This window comes from Quercus lobata, chromosome 6, assembly GCF_001633185.2.
Source record: "Quercus lobata isolate SW786 chromosome 6, ValleyOak3.0 Primary Assembly, whole genome shotgun sequence".
Classification (NCBI taxonomy): domain Eukaryota; kingdom Viridiplantae; phylum Streptophyta; class Magnoliopsida; order Fagales; family Fagaceae; genus Quercus; species Quercus lobata.
Window position 1 is genome coordinate 2603554 of NC_044909.1, and position 16094 is coordinate 2619647.

General features: G+C 33.9%; 2 protein-coding genes across 5 annotated transcripts; one reads left to right on the top strand and one right to left on the bottom strand.

The window, feature by feature from the left end:
- Positions 1-426: 426 nt before the first annotated feature.
- LOC115950602 lies at positions 427-7164 on the top strand. 2 transcript variants are annotated; one of them, XM_031067808.1, is made up of 6 exons: positions 431-1158; positions 2963-3065; positions 4327-4382; positions 5910-6074; positions 6429-6542; positions 6649-7164. In XM_031067808.1, exons 1-6 carry the CDS (start codon positions 763-765, stop codon positions 6739-6741), a joined length of 927 nt encoding a protein of 308 aa, XP_030923668.1. In that variant the 5' UTR covers positions 431-762; the 3' UTR covers positions 6742-7164. The 2 variants fall into 2 exon arrangements, with proteins under 2 accessions (XP_030923669.1, XP_030923668.1); XM_031067809.1 differs by lacking the exon at positions 5910-6074 and having other exon boundaries at positions 427-1158.
- A 3689-nt stretch (positions 7165-10853) lies between these two features.
- Positions 10854-14568, bottom strand: LOC115950601 (probable serine/threonine-protein kinase WNK9). Of its 3 annotated transcripts, XM_031067806.1 has the most exons (8): positions 14265-14568; positions 14093-14130; positions 13692-13740; positions 13513-13605; positions 13182-13402; positions 12830-12987; positions 12330-12747; positions 10854-12216 (listed from the first exon to the last, which is right to left on the bottom strand). In XM_031067806.1, the coding sequence occupies exons 1-8, from the start codon at positions 14333-14335 to the stop codon at positions 11195-11197; spliced, it is 2070 nt and encodes a 689-aa protein (XP_030923666.1). In that variant the 5' UTR covers positions 14336-14568; the 3' UTR covers positions 10854-11194. The 3 variants fall into 3 exon arrangements, with proteins under 3 accessions (XP_030923666.1, XP_030923667.1, XP_030923665.1); XM_031067807.1 differs by lacking the exon at positions 13513-13605; XM_031067805.1 differs by having other exon boundaries at positions 13513-13740; positions 14265-14567.
- Between the last annotated feature and the right edge of the window lie 1526 nt (positions 14569-16094).

Here is a 16094-nt window from a genome sequence, read left to right on the forward strand (position 1 = left end):
TTTTTTTCTTTTTTTTTGTGACCTAAACGTTCTTTTTTTTTTTTTTCTTTTTACTTTTTTTCACGTGACCTGAACATTTTTTTTTTCAATGTGACCTGAACATTTTTTTTTTCAAATATGACTTGATCTAATTTTTACATTATAATAAAAAAAATAATAATATAAATTTATATATGTGATGTGATAAATTTAATATTATGTAATAAGTATAAATAAATTTATTTCTTACATATTATACAACAAAGGTATAATAGTCAATTTATATAAATTATATTTTTCATCCTTCCCTTTTTCTCTCTAACCAAACAAAAGAGTTTTCCACCCTCCCACTTTTCCACCCCTCCAACCAAACATACAAGAGGGAAAACAAATATTTTCCATCCTCCCACTTTTCTATCCTCCCACAATTTTCCATCCTCCCACTTTTTCACTCCTCCATCCAAACAGACCCTAAGTGGAAGTGGAACGACGACCCGTAGAAGAACACCCATAGAAAGCAATTTGTTCGGTACGTTGAAAGCAAAGAAGAACACTCCCACCGAGCTTCCTAGTGATTCCCATCCAAATTCCAGACAAGTTCCCAGTAATTTCAAATCCCAATTAAAAATGGAACCTCTTTTACTTTTCAAAACGAAATGATACCTTCTGTTCTAAGTTTTCTCGTACATGTTATATATCAAACCTATGAATCTCGGCCTTTCTCATCCAAATCCCAGATAGTATCTTTTATGGGATAAAAATTCCTAAGAGAACCCAACAAACATGGCCTTCAAGTTTTTTCAAAATCACCCAATTCTTGCTTTCATTCTAGCTTTGTTATTCACCCATGAAATTTTGTACACAGCCTTTGCTGCCTCTGGTGGCAGAATGGGTGGTTCTTCCTTCTCTTCAGAGGAAGAAAAATCGTCATATTCCTCGTCTAATTCTTACGATGTATATCATTATCATTATGGTCAACCAGGGTATAGTCGTGGCTATGGATCCTATGATGATAATAGCCGAAGGGTCAATGCAGAGCCAAGGAGAGAGAACGATATGAATAAGAGTGGCAAGGGTTTTTTTTCATGGCTTGCTCTATTGCCATTTGGAATTTTTGGTGGGTTTTTACTTTGGATGGTTTGTACTTATGATACAGCAACGAGCGTTGTCAAGATTCAGGTATTGTTTACTTCTGCTTGTTACTAATTCATCAAATATGTGTGGAGTTTTTATTTTTTTTATTTTTTATTTTTAATGCATAATAAGTTTTATTAGAAAAACTAGAAATCACAAAGTACACACAAGATGTATACTAGCTATTCATATATATTTAAATTAGTAATTTTACATTTCAATAGAGTAGGAATCTAGTTCATGAACTGCATTATTTCAACTTAACTTCACATTAGAATCACCCAATAGCCTTAACCTATTCAAACAAAGATGGATTCAACATGTAAAGATTCAGTGAACCAAACCAAAATTAATTTCATATAGAGTACCAAATATCATGGTTTAGGCATCAAATTTAACTAGAGAGATGAAAATTTATTATCTTATTAAGAAACGAGGTAAGGTGATGCATGGTGAAGGAAAAATGAAATATAATTTCCAATTTTACTTTTGGTGTTGAGAAAGGGGAAAAGATTTTTTTAATGTGTTGTCGTGTGGGAAATTGAGTGGATAATGTTGACAATATATGGTAGGGGATACTGACTTACAAAAATTGAAGCCTCAAGATGTTAGGGGAAATTCATCATCAATTTATGATTCGGCATACTCATAACCTTTTTTTATTTAAACAACTTTGACTTTCAATTGGGTTCGATTTCTATTGGATAACAATTTTGATGACCTTCTTGAGGATAAGGAAGAGTGTACAACCCACCTATGCTTGTGCTTTTTTATTTTTTTTTTATTTTTTTATTTTTTTATAATTTTATAAACCAATTATTCATTCACAGTTTAAGGTCTTTCCTTATTAATGTGCCTTTGGCCTTGAGCTGCCGTAAACATTTTTCATAAGTATTGATATGGCCTGTTATGATCGAACAGGATGTATACTAGATGTTCATCAAAATTTGTTTTTCCTCACCCAGATAGATCATTGACATCACTTTTGTTATTCATCATCACGTCAGCAATCATTACAAATGTTGTGTGCCTAGACTTATTGTTTAGGAATTTCAAATAGAACTTAGACTCTGGTGTGGAGTAACAATTTAAGTAGTTAGAGTGAGAGATATATATATATATATATATATTTATATATATATATATACACACACACACACATATATATGCATATAAACACACACACAAAAGTGCATAATTTGTGTTTTCAATCATGGCCACAGAAATAGAAAGGGGAACATAGTGACATTAGTACTTCTAATTGTGAATTGAATATGAAAATAAAGTTTGAAAATCTTGGGATCTGTATTCCCTTTCAATCATCCTCTTCTTTGAAATACCAAATGAAGGGTTAAGTAATATTGAAAACATTATTTGTTCAGTATGCAGTCTGTGGTTGATTTTTATCCCAATAAGAGAGACCTCTGCACTATTAGCGCCCCCCCCCCCCCCCCCCTCTCCTCTCATAATTTCTATTTCTTTGTTTTTAAATTCAAGTCCACTTTATAAATCAGGTCTCCATGTGGGCCCTAAGAGATAGGATCCCCAATTGAAATGAAGAGTGTGTTTCATGGTTCATATTTTATTTCTAGACTTTTCGCCCCCTTATAATTTGATAGCTACACTGGGAGATGCTAACCAGCTAAACTACAAGGCTCTTGGCAAACATGACACGAGACTAGATACACCATTTGGATTTGTTCTATTTAATCAAAACAATGAAATGGATTCACTTCAAATTGAGATCCTTTTCCTGTGGGTCGTGTGTGTGTGTATTGCATCCTCATCTTTGTGATCTTCTCATTCCCAGAATCCTAAAACTCCTGATATTTTCTTTTTTCACTTGCAGGTTGGGCTATCAGGCAAGGCTCATTCACTTCAAAGAGATCTTAATAATCTTGCTGGAGCTGGAGACACATCTGAAAAGAAGGGTTTCCACATCATATTAACAGGTTCATATGGAATTAATGGCATATTTTTCATTGATGATATTGTAAATTTATACTAGACTATGTTTTTCATTCCTTTAGGAACCATAAGGATTAGGAACCAACCATTATAAATGAATTTATATATCCAATTTCTTTTCAACTGGCCATATAATCCAGTATCCTCATGTTCATTTGCTCCACTCCAGTACTTTATCCCCAATAGGGTAAAATTTGTTTCAAGGATGAGTAAGCCTATAATACATTACTACATGGACACTTCAGAATGAGTACAATACCTGTGTTGGATGTGATCCTGACATGGGTATAGATATGCAGTATATTTACATTACTACTTGTGGATATTTTCTCAAAAGGATTTTTTTTTTTTTAAAATGGAGCTAGGAAAAGGAGTGTATCAGAAAGGTTGGTACACAGGAATTCCTGTGCCCAAGAAGTTTTCTAAGAATTCTTAATCACTTCTATATTTACAGCTTAAAATAAATGAGAGCACAAAATTAAAAAAAAAAAGAAAAAAGAAAGAAAAGAAAAAGAAAAAAGAATTGTACCTTCAGTGATTGATGAAGCTATTGATGAGGGAAGGTTAAATATTCTTTCATGGACATTTACATCCACTATTTCACATACATATTCACAATTGATGCGGGAATGTCCTCATTTTATCACACAAAAGTGGATGTGAAAAAAGAGATGTGAAATAGTGGATGTGTGAAAATCAAAACCCTATGAGGGAATTTTTTTTAAATTTTTTTTTTTTTCTGAAAAGTTATGCAGCATTGCACCATATTTCACACAAGGTGGAGATGAGAATAAATTAAAAGTTAATTGTACTGAAGAGCTATTCCCTTTTTGTAAATATGGCTTTGAAATTTTTTAAACTTAAACTAGTCCATGTACAATACAGCATAGCATGATTATATGGTTTAATGAAATTTTTAGTTTGTGGGTGGTGACAACAAATTCCTCTTTGTTAATGTCAAAATATGTTTTCCCCTCAATTTTCCCGTGAATGGTTTATGGTTGGTTCTTTGTGAGTGAGATAAATTCTGATGTTCTTTGAATAAATATAAAATTATTTCCTTGGTGACAGGAAAAAATGCATAGTTTGATGCCGCTAATATTGAAATGAAGTTAATTATTATAGCCATCACTAGTTTGTCTGCTAGTCATGCTTATCACTGCATTACATATTAAAGGCTTTAACTTTAGCTAGTTTTACATGTTATCTTATGTAACATTCTCCTCCTTTTTATTATGGTTGCAGAGTCCATAGTAGCCCTGCTTCGGCATCAAAATTATTGGATCTCTGGTTATTCATCTGTAAGTCACATAATCTTGTAAAGGTTTAGATGGTGCTTAGTAGCCCTGAAAGTCATTGTTCTTCTTAATCAATATATACATGAGAAGGTTGAGCTTGAAAGTGATATTAGTTAGATATTTCTTCAATTCTGTTCTTATATTTTGAAAATCCTGTAATTTAAACCAGTGTTAAGCTTCTTGTTGTGCATAGGGTGGCTAATACACCTTGATATTAAATGTTAAAGTATTCCTGTTTAATTTCTCTAACTATTCTTTTGTTTTCAAGTTGTGTACTTTAACTTTAGTATGATGGGGTTATACTTTCTTATTGATCTGTAAATGCAAATATGTGATCATAAGAAACATGATTGTTTATCTGCCTTTTCTGGACTAGAAAGAGTACTCTAGTCTTCTTTATCTAAGTTTTTGGGCCTATTTTTATCTTCACAAACTATACTTTTTAGAATTTCCCTCATCATGTTGAGCTTCTTTAACCTTTCATATACATCTTCCATGGCTTGCATCCTCTCATTGCATTAGATTTTTACTATGGCACACATGACACAAGTTGATGAAAGGATTGTTAGTTGATTCAATTCTGCAGTATCTGAACTAAGCTGATCTTTTGAGTTTTCTAACTTTAGTTGGATAACAGTATTTCAGAACGCTTAAAACTCATTATACTTGTGATTTATATTCTGTTACAATGACTTCTCATTGGTTTCTATGTTGTCATTTTTGTGCATAATTAATATCTGTTATTCAGGTTTCCCAATGTTGACAGAGAGGAAAATGATTAATGCTGTTTTTTTGTTTTCACCTAATTTCTTATCCATAATTTATAACTTAATTTCTGATATTTAAATAAATTGAAAAACATTTTTCTCCCTGTTAAGTGAATTGCGTTAGTCCTTTGGTATCATTTTATGGTGAAATAGCCAATTACTTCTTTTAGTTTCTGTGTAGATGGTGATTTGATGGACATGTTGAAGCTGGGTCAGCTATATGGATTTTTTAGAATTTAGTATGATGACAATATCATTTGCACAAAACATTGGTTTTGATAGAGGAAACCAAAAAAAAAAAAAAAAAACTGTATAATCGGCATCTGATAATTCAGATTATGCTTGAACAGCAGTGATGATGACATTGTATTAGGGAGTGAGGTTGAAAGAAAAGAACAGCAGGGTTAAGTGATTAAGTTAAGTTGCTCTTGTATTTTGGTCCTTCAGGTTAATTCCACAACTTGTGCTGGAAGAGTTACGTTATTTTAATTCTACTCCATCAGTCTGGCTATTGTTGCCCTATGAGAAATTCATTCTCTTCGATGTTATGTAAAAGCATCTTAAGTGAATGGATTTGCAAAAAACAACGAATGCCTAAAATATTTTTTTAGAGAAATGAAAACCCTGAGAAAAAGACGCTCAAGTTTTGTGTTGCTTCCAGCCGTTCACTCCAACTAAACTCCATAGGCTTATATAAAAGAAGTTTTCTTTTTAAAGATTATATAACCACAGAGCACTTTCACATACTAAAATTTTCTTGTAGGTGAAACAAAAGCGGGGTGTTGAAGCTGTGGAAAAGGAATTCAGACAACTTTTAGCTGAAGAGAGAGAGAAATTTGAAATCGAGTCGCTTGTCAATGTTGACAACATAAAAGTTCAAAGAACCCTTATCCCAAAGGACAACAAACTTAGAAAAGATTACATAGTGGTATATCATCTTTTATGGATTCTAGATATCATGCATACCTATTGTGCCTCAAGCTACTTGATTGCCATAATTTCTTATGGCACATACTGCATATGCTTCCTTTTAAATACTAATGTTAGCATTTGAGTTAGCGTGTCTTAGAGCTTGATAATTCAATTTGGGTCTTTACTTCAAGCATAAGCTGTTAAATAATGAAATTTATCTTTTTGAGTTATGGAATATCCTTACTAGAACTAAACCAAGAATCAATGATTTGGGTCATGTAGAGTTGATCTGTAGTACTAGTTTGTTCCCACTTCTATGTCTTTTTCAGGTCTGTTAGTCTTTATTCCTTTAATGTAAATTGATTCACAGGTCACACTCGTGGTCGCTGTTAAAGGTACACCAAATCTTCCTCCAATTAGAAGTACAGAGGACTTAAGAAAGGTCTTGTATCACTTGAATTCCATCACTTCCAGAGAAACATTGGTAAAGTGGGAATATATAGATCCACCACTAACGCGACTCTAACAATTCAACATTAAGAATTTGTTAGAAAAGTTGTGACTCTAATTCTAGTTTAATAATTTTGCAGGCTGTAGAGGTGCTTTGGACCCCGCAGGTAGAACATGATACATTGTCAGAAGATGAATTGCTTGAAAAATACCCGATTTTGAGGCCAATATGATAATGATAATTGCAATCTGTTTGGAGGTCGTATGGGATGCACACGTTATTTTTTGACTCGCAAAGGCCATTAAGAGGAATGAAATTGTCTCTGTCCTTATAACACATTTTCAAGTGCAAAATTAACCTATTTTACATTTCCACCTAAATGTATTAATATGTTAACTTAGCTGAAATGCCATATTAGGCACTTATGTCAATAGCTTATTTGCTTGATAGTGTGGTATTTCTCTGTGTAATTATTGAGTACTCTCGGAATACCATAAATGTATACTCTCTCCTCTCACATGAATTGTGGATCTCATCATAAATTTAATTAGTGGGACTTACAGTTATGTAAGAGGGGGGAGTACACATTTATGATACTTCCAAAGTATTTAGTAATTTTCTTATTTCTCTATGGCATCATCATGGTGTTGAGCTACTTGCAGCATAATTACTTGATAGAATAAATTTTTTAACAAACTTTTAGCCACTTTTACATCTATGTTCGCCAAATAACAGGCATTTATAACCATTAAACCAGCTATAAATTCTATAAGTTTACACTATATATATTTTCCAAATAATGGGCATCATTGAGTTCATCAAAAATTAAAAAAATAAGGGTAAATTACATATTTGGTCCTTATTTTTTACAACGTATTTCAATTTGGTCCCTAACCTTTCAGTGTCGTGTTAATTAAGTCCCTGTTGTTATATTTTGGATGTAAATTAATGACATGTCAAATGATCAAAATAAAATTTTATTGTATTATCACATCAATAAAAGCTAATTTTTTATTTTGGCCTTTAGATGTGTCATTAATTTTCATTCAAAAATTAATATTTTGGCCTTTAGATGTGTCATCAATTTTCATTCAAAAATTAATAGTAAGGACTAAATTGACACGGTACTGAAATGTTAAGGACCAAATTGACACAATTAAAAGATTAGGGACCAAATTAAAATATAGTATATAGTATAGGGACCAAATATGCAATTTACCCAAAAAATAAAAATAATGAGCATCATTGACATGAAACCTGCCCGGTATATTTGCAAATGGGCTTGCAAATAAAACCATCTCGGCCCCACAAATGGGCTTGCAAATAATCTTAGAATATTTGTAACCCATGAGAAGCCCATAACTAGCATTTGCTGCATAGCTAAGCACGTGGGAAATCCCTCTAATAAAACAGTGCAAACTGTCTCAAATCATAATTAATGCTAGCCTAATCAACCATTAAATTACCTTTGTCCTAAATTCCACAATGCAATCACACTTAGCATTCAACTCTATTGTGCATCTTTAGTATAGTAGTGACTCTACAAGTATAAATGTTTATAGGGTGTGGGAGACAAGGGTCAAGATTTAAGTTTTTAGAACAGAATTTTACACATATACACAGTTAGATTATATTGAAGTAAAATTTCTATCTTGTATTAAAAAAAAAAAAAAAGAAAAAAAAAAAAAAAAAAAAGAGACAAACTTTTCTTGTTTAGCATGGAAGGCAACAACATCCTAAACTCAAAAAGCCCACTTCCCAATATGACTTGGATTAACTGATGAACGTGCTTTTTTGGACATTTTCCAATGACAATGAAGTTGATCGTGGCCTTGGTCTAGTCCAAGGCTACCTATGAAGTTGATTACGGGTTAGTGGATTTTCATCACTTTTTTTGCCATGCTTCGGCTAAAGCTATTTGGAATGGCTAAAAGCTTCCATGTCGTTAATTCTTTCCTAGGTGATATATTATCATTCCACTCATCTTCCAATATATTTATTTAACCTTCTTAGATATATTTGTTTGACATTGCTAACAATAAGCTCATGTATTAATTCCCATCTCTTCTATGTTTTAAAACCTACTTATTTTCTTGAAATATTTTTTTTCTTCACTATTTTCTATTCTCCTCACTCATTACATTATTTTATTGTATAAAGGAAAATATATTGATAACGGTTCATAGATGACCCATTAGCATGAATTTCAGGCTCAACTATGTCGAAAAACTTTAGTCCAATAATTTATTTATCAAAATGTGACGCATGTGCTAACAAGAAAAAGAACCCAACACCATCATGGAGAGAGATTTTACCTTGTAGACTTATTTGAAACTAATTGAAAAGAAATTCAAGACCCTAAAAAAAAAAGTAGTGCATGCAAGTTTAGGCTTCTAATGAGAATCAAACACTTTTGACTATTTATTTCTTATAGCACGATGATCAATTCCTTCAAAATGGATTAATCGTTAAATTCCTTCAAAATGGGTTAATCATTTAACGTACAACACCATATCATCATAGCATATATTAAAATGCTCACGATACCGTGTTAAATTTCTGTTTAGGTGATTGTAGATTATAGTTTCTAACCTTTAAATGATGTTACAACACATAGAGACTATTCAATTTTCATAGGACAAAAACACACCTAAAATGACAAGAAAAAAAGTTGGGGGGTTTGAGTCACAAAGTGGAGGTTGGGGGGCCGAGGATGACAGAAACTAGACATTATAAACAACAATAATAATTGAGTCCAGGTGATAATGCACTTGTTATAGTTGTACGGTATCTTTTTTCTTGTGCTTTTCTACTACCAAATTCAACATGGGATTTCTTATCAAAAAAAAAAAAAAAAAAAAAAAATTCAACATGGGAAGCCTGGTTAGTAAAGACCTATTTAAAAGAGAGTCATAATGGAATCTGTACGTGATATTAATCACTTTTCCGTGACCCAACTTTATAAAGTTTCATAGACAGTCATGGAAGCAAACCTAATTAGTTGTTAAAAGTGAAAGTTCCACTTCAACAACAATATTAATAGTGTAGGAGATAAGAAAAAGCATAAGACTGAATATGGGAATCTAATAATTTAGAGCTAGTAATCAATCATATCCTCCTTTTTATATCCACCATTAACATTATAATACATTAATTAAAATTTGAGACTAGCTCTTTTACGTGGTACTTGACTAAATCAATTGCCATACTTCATCTACATCTACTTGCATTGCATGGAAATTTCTCCACGCCTTTTGCCTCATTAATGGGATTGATCATTGGCCAGTGACATTACGAGGAAAAACATAATATGCGGCATCTACTAGGAAGAGTCATCAAGAATGGTTGGCATATGGTATTTCTATATTCTATGCTCCAACACCTTTCTTTTTTGCTCCCGTAGGCTCAGGTTGAGTAGGTAAAGTGTCACTATGGTCACACTCAGGTGAAAAACGCCTACTTAAGTCGACCCCTTCACCTTTTTTTTATTTTAAATTTTACCACCAAAAAAAAAAAAAAAAAAACAAAACAAAAAAAAACCCTTCAGAATATCTAACCCAAGTTGGCAACTTGGGCAAGCAGAATCACATGGGTCCAGCAGTTAGGTACATGATATGTAGTTATCCAAATACCGAAACCATTGGACCATTCTACTTATACTATCCAGCTAAAACCGCCATATAATTGTCCTGAGGTGATGCTTTTCTTAGGATTTACCATTGAAAAGTATAAAATAGAAGACTTAAACCCCCCACCCTAGTCCCCACAGAAGAAAAAAACAGAGGAAAAAGATGAAAAAGAAAAGAGGTAGAGGTCATTGATAAGGCTGGAACTATGTGGTGCCGTTTGTCCATTGTCCATTGATACAATAAGTGACAAAAAAAGTTTTGCAACATTTTGTAATTGGTATAATAATAAAAGTGGTGTCAGTATAAAATTGAAAATTATACTGCGTGTAACATTGATAGAGGTCTTTAGGATTGTGAAAAAAGTTGAGATTTTTCTGTCTCTAGGATTGGGAGGTTGGGAGGTTGGCATTGTGGTCACACATCAAGAAGGTGTGCAGCCAATACAGAAGACAAAAGTGGAACATGGCCTTGAGAGGGGTGCCTGTGGTGGTGTTTGGACATGATGTTGGGATGTCCCATGGGTTCCATCTACTATGAGATACGTCTAATTTCCCAATAAGTCCATATATAGGAAAAGTCGTGTAGAGGTCCATAATCCATATATGTGCTTCTCCAAAATCATTCTGTAAGCCAAGCAGAGCTGACATGTGTCAATTATTAACTAAATCATCAAACAAGCAAATTCAAAAGACTGATATAATCTCACATTTTGGCCAAGACAAACCAGATTCTCACCTTCTTTAAGTAATAAAACAAGTAACCTCGTCACAGGCAATAGGCCATTCTTTCAAATTACATTAATTCATTATGTCAAGGGATTCAATGTTAAGTATCAGAGTGTCATCAATGGATCTCCCTCCTTTTGTGAGATGAACATAAAATTTTGGAAACCTTGTTTACTTCAAAGTTAGTGAGTAATGTACATTAATTCCAAAAAAACCAAGTGAAACGATCTCACCTGGGAACAGGCCTACAATCTTTGGAAGTTACATCTCTGATTGTAAAACTTGGAGGTTGTGGTGTCAGCATTGGGAGAAACTGAATATTTGGCAGGCTTTAAACATCTACAGCATCAACTGGAAGAGAAGTTGCCCTGTGAAGAGAGTGTGGAAGCAAAACTCCTGAATAGAAATTCTTGGCAGTAAACATCTTCTCAGGACAAAAAGACTCATTGATTCCCTCAGAATTTTCACTTTGGTTTGCCACACTGGAGCATTTCTTATCAGCAGCAACGGGAAAATCTGAAGTGAAATGCTTCCCAGAGGACAAAGATTCCAGGATAGTTTCATTGCTCTCTCTCTTTAGTGGGGGAGAATCCAATGGTGGCGATTTTGGAGACATGCTTGAAGATTTCCATTTTGCTCCTAATTGTTGGTCTCTAAGCCCCCTCAACTGCATTTGATACTTTGCTTTGAGCCATCTTAATTCTTGCCTAATTTCATTCTCAGAATCATCCAAGAGGGCATAGTCAGCTGAAGTGGTTGTGGAGAGAGAGTTTCTTGCATTGGATATACATTGATCATCCACGTTTATAATTCTCTCATCTGATCCAAAGGGTGTTTGGTCCAATGTTTTACTTCCTTCATCCCAGTGGATCTCTCTTGACCTCTGTGAACTCAATTCCGGCCCGTCTAGCTGAGCCCAGATGTCAGCAAAATGGATGCCAACACCGGACTGGCTTGATGTTTTTGGTGCACCTTCAGTGACACATTGTTCAGACTCTTCTACCTGATAAGTAATTTCTTCGAAACGGCCATGGACAGCAGCACCTCCTTGCTTAGAACACTGAAGAACTTGAAGATTCTTGGCACCTGGATTATTTGATGACACATAATCCAATAGAGAACCATTTGAAACATAATTGTGACAGAAACTTGCACTTGTGTTATGTGGACTTGCCTCTATGCCAAGCCCCCTCTTCCACTCAGGCACCAAGGTAGAAATTTCACCATCAATCATATCTGCTATTTTTGTCACATCTTGGTCAGTGATATCAAGCTCTGCCACCATTTCTGCCGCAACGCTCAATGCTGTGTCAGTCTCAATGTCAAATGGGAAGTAGATGTTTCGAATACGGCCTGCACAGAGGAAAGTAATGCTCAATTTAGTCTCAGTGCTTACTTATATCATTTAAGGAAAGAAGAAAAGTGGCATTTTGGAATAATAAAACAAATTATGTCATAACTCTAACCTTCTTTATCTACAATTCTGAGCCTTAAAAAGAGGCCATCATCTTCTCTTCTTTTCCCTTTGATTGCGATGTCAACATCTGCCAAATGCTCATCCTCTTGACAAGTGAAGAGATCAAGTTCACTTGCTTCAAAATCATTTTCAGGTATATAACCAAGATAATTGCCATAATCGTTGATCAAAGAGCAGTTACTATGATAAATTCCGTAGTGGGGTTCTCTTAAGAGAGGGCCTAATTCATCAAAATCTCCTCGGTACCCTATTGGACTTAAATTATATCCATAATCATCAATTTGGAGAAAAGAGTCCTTCAAAAGCTCCCTAGCAGTGAGCCTACGGGACACAGTTGCTAAGCATTTTTCAACAAACAGTCGCACCTCTGGATCTTCTACTTTATAAAGAGCCTCTGGTTTTTTCCCCTACATACAAGATGCAATAAGTAATTAGTTGGTGGAGACAAAATTCAATCTGGTAAGAAAATTTAAAGTTTCGAGTTCCTACAGAGATAACTTTCTTGTATATCTGAGCAGGGTGGGTGCATTCACTGTATGGATATTCAAAGGTTACCATCTCCAAGATGCACATTCCAAAAGCATATATGTCTACTAATTCATTGTATTCCTCTTCATAAACCTCTGGTGCCATGAACTCTGGCGTTCCTGATAAAGAAAAGAAAACCAATGGATATAATCACAAACTACTAAAACTCTTCCCAGATTGATTCATTATCTAAGAATAGCATGCCAAACTGATGGTGGTTACATATACAGAAATACTAGTATTCTAAGTGAACTATTCTGAAATTGTAAGCAAGTTTCTAGCTTTGAGGGAAACTTAAAACACTTCAGCTTACCAACACAGCGAGCAGCATGAGATTTACGCAGGATTGCAGCAAGGCCAAGATCACCAATCTTGACTTCCCCTTGGTTCCCATTGATAAAAATGTTGTCACACTTGAGGTCCCTATGGATAACAGGAGGGTCATGGCTGTGGAGATATAGAAGGCCTTTCAAAATCTGTCTACACCAATGCTTCACTGCTCTAATGTTGACTCTCCGGTGCTTTAGCCTATACCTACAAAACAATTCCAGCATTGAAAATCCAATAAATTTCAAAATCCCAGATCAGAAAAATAAGAAAAAAATTGGTGAGAAACAATAAAGTTTTGAACTTATGATGCTTACTGTCTGAGAGTACCAGAGGTGAACATCTCAGTGACAAAGTTAATGTTCCTGTTAGCAATATCAACCCAGGAAGTGTAGAACTTCATGATGTTGCTGTGTTTCAAGGTCTTGAGCAAATGAATTTCACAGTACAGCCTCTCAAGATCTTCAGGACTTTTCAGGAAGTTATAGAGCTTTACCTGATTCCATGCCACTTCAATTCCTTCATACTCATCAAAGGCTCTATAGCTGCAACAAGTCCATTCATTTGCAAAAACCAGTATATTAACAGATAGAATGCCAAAAAAAAAAGGTAGATAACTTGCAGAATTTGAAAAGGATATGTTCATCAAAAGCTCTATAACTGCAACAAGTCCAATTAACAGAATAACATATAGAATGCCAAAAAAAGTAGTTAACTTGCAGAATTTGTATGTTTATCAAAGGCTCTATAACTGCAACAATTCCAATACAACCCAACCACCCATTCATTTGCAAAACCATTATATTAATAGAATAACATATAGAATGCCAAAAGAGTAGGTAACTTGCAGAAATTTGAAAAGGGTACGCAAAATATGGAGAGAAGAGAGCCTCATACACTGTCTTTGAAGCTCCTTTGCCAAGAATTTCATTGTACTGCAAAAAATAGCAAATATGGGGAGCTCAAAAATCAGACCATGTTACTAAGAGCATAAAACACCAACAGGCAATGAAAAACACAGAGAGAAAGCAAGAACCAAAAGTGAGCAACAAAGGTTATATTAACATACTCTTCCATATCTTCCAGTGGGATCAACTTCAACAAACTCAGTGTAATCTGGTTCGATAGCTGTAACACCATTCATTCCTAAGTTTCTATTCTTAGCTATTCTCTTTTGTTAACAAGCTTCTTCTTTTACTCTATACAATGTTTTCTTTTTCCTGGTGTTTGTATGCGTGTGAGCGAGAGAGAAATTATGAGAGATGAGTCATACAGTATTAAATAAAAATAATTTTTTATTTTTATTTTTATGTGTGATGGTAGATTGAAGAAGAGTAATATGTAAGACCAAGAGTAGAGGACCTTGAAGAGTCCATCAATAGGACAAGGTCTAGAAGTTCTTAATTGCCAACTACTCAGAGACAACTCGGCAAAGATTTTCACAAGTGTTAGGGACTAGAAAGTGACCCCAAAGACAAAACCTGACAAAACACCCTCATCCTCTCACTCTTTTTTCCTCTTACTTTCTATCTCATCAGTATTCACGAGCTGTATGTAAAACCAAACATAGTCTCTCTCTCTCGTGGCCTGCAAAGCATGTAGCATGACATGGACCATCCAATACTTAATAATATCTTTTACAATATTATATGTGGTTTGTGACATAAATGGGAATTATGGTTTTCCTTAATTAGGTTGTTCCCAAGTTCACCTTAAAAACACACATTTTTTTTTGAAAACACTGTAAATATTATTAAGAAAAGATAGTTAAATTGGATAAGATTACTGCATTAAGATGAAATAGAATATCCTTTAGCATGTTTACTCGATTATAAGTTACAAAATTACTTTTTTTTTTAGACCACCGTAAATATTATTAAGAAAAAATAGTCAAATCAAATAAGATTAAAACATTAAGATGAGACAGAATATCATCTAGCATGTCTACTAAATTATAAGTTACAAAATTAACTTTTTTTTTTTTTAGAACGCTGTAAATATTATTAAGAAAAGAGAGTCAAATCAAATAAGATTACAGTATTAATATGAGATAGAATATCCTCTAGCATATCTACTAAATTATAAGTTACAAAATTACCTCATCTTTTAGTATGGAAAAAACTAAAGAACACTCTAATTAGCTTAAGCATTTTTGGTTTAGTTTCCCATCCCTTTTTTCTTTCGATCATCAATAAAAAATTAGCTTGTTTTGTGGTTTAAAAATGATAAAATATTTCAACAATTCACAATATATAATATAACAAGCCTACAGTAGGCTGTACGAATTTTTACTTATTATTTTAATTATTCTAAAATGAAAAATAACGTTGTGGGAAAAATCCAACAGGGGATAAAGGCCTTGAGTATAGTTAGGTGTCACAACTCACAAGGTTGTCAGTCTAATAGTTGTAAATTGTAATCTTGGTTTAGACCTAGTTGGGTCCAGGCTTAGCCCCTCGGCCTGTCCGTGGGCCGACAGTACTTTCCCTCTCTAGACAAGTAGTTAACTCTAGGCAGAGGGCTGTGTTCATAAATAGCGTGGGTTGAGCCTGAACATTTTATTTTCATTATTAAGTCAAACTTAAATATTCAATACTTTGATAAAATCCGAGCCTTATCTAGGTATCTTTCAATATTGATAGACACTGATTATTACCACTGTAAGGACTTAAAAAGAAAAACCCAGTCCACTTAAAATAATGGTTCTCATTCCTTCAAGCCAAGCCCAATACAATGAACATTTAAGAGAGTGAGTTTCTGAGTCAATTGCAATGCTAAGAAAATTACAAGCCTAGGACCGATAGAACCAAAATGACTAATATGAATGAAAAGAACGACAATTCAGTATAAACTCTTCTTCAAGCGAGTCTGAGGATAGATCTCTCATTAATAAGCAAGG

Coding starts and splice junctions, on each gene's coding strand:
- LOC115950602 (XM_031067808.1), top strand. CDS start 763: ATGGCCTTCAAGTTTTTTCAAAATCACCCAATTCTTGCTTTCATTCTA. Junction 4,383..5,909: donor GGATCTCTGGTTATTCATCT/GTAAGTCACATA, acceptor ATTTTCTTGTAG/GTGAAACAAAAGCGGGGTGT. Junction 6,543..6,648: donor TCACTTCCAGAGAAACATTG/GTAAAGTGGGAA, acceptor ATAATTTTGCAG/GCTGTAGAGGTGCTTTGGAC.
- LOC115950601 (XM_031067805.1), bottom strand. CDS start 14,339: ATGAATGGTGTTACAGCTATCGAACCAGATTACACTGAGTTTGTTGAA. Junction 14,131..14,264: donor CCACTGGAAGATATGGAAGA/GTATGTTAATAT, acceptor TATTTTTTGCAG/TACAATGAAATTCTTGGCAA. Junction 13,403..13,512: donor ACCTCTGGTACTCTCAGACA/GTAAGCATCATA, acceptor ATTGTTTTGTAG/GTATAGGCTAAAGCACCGGA.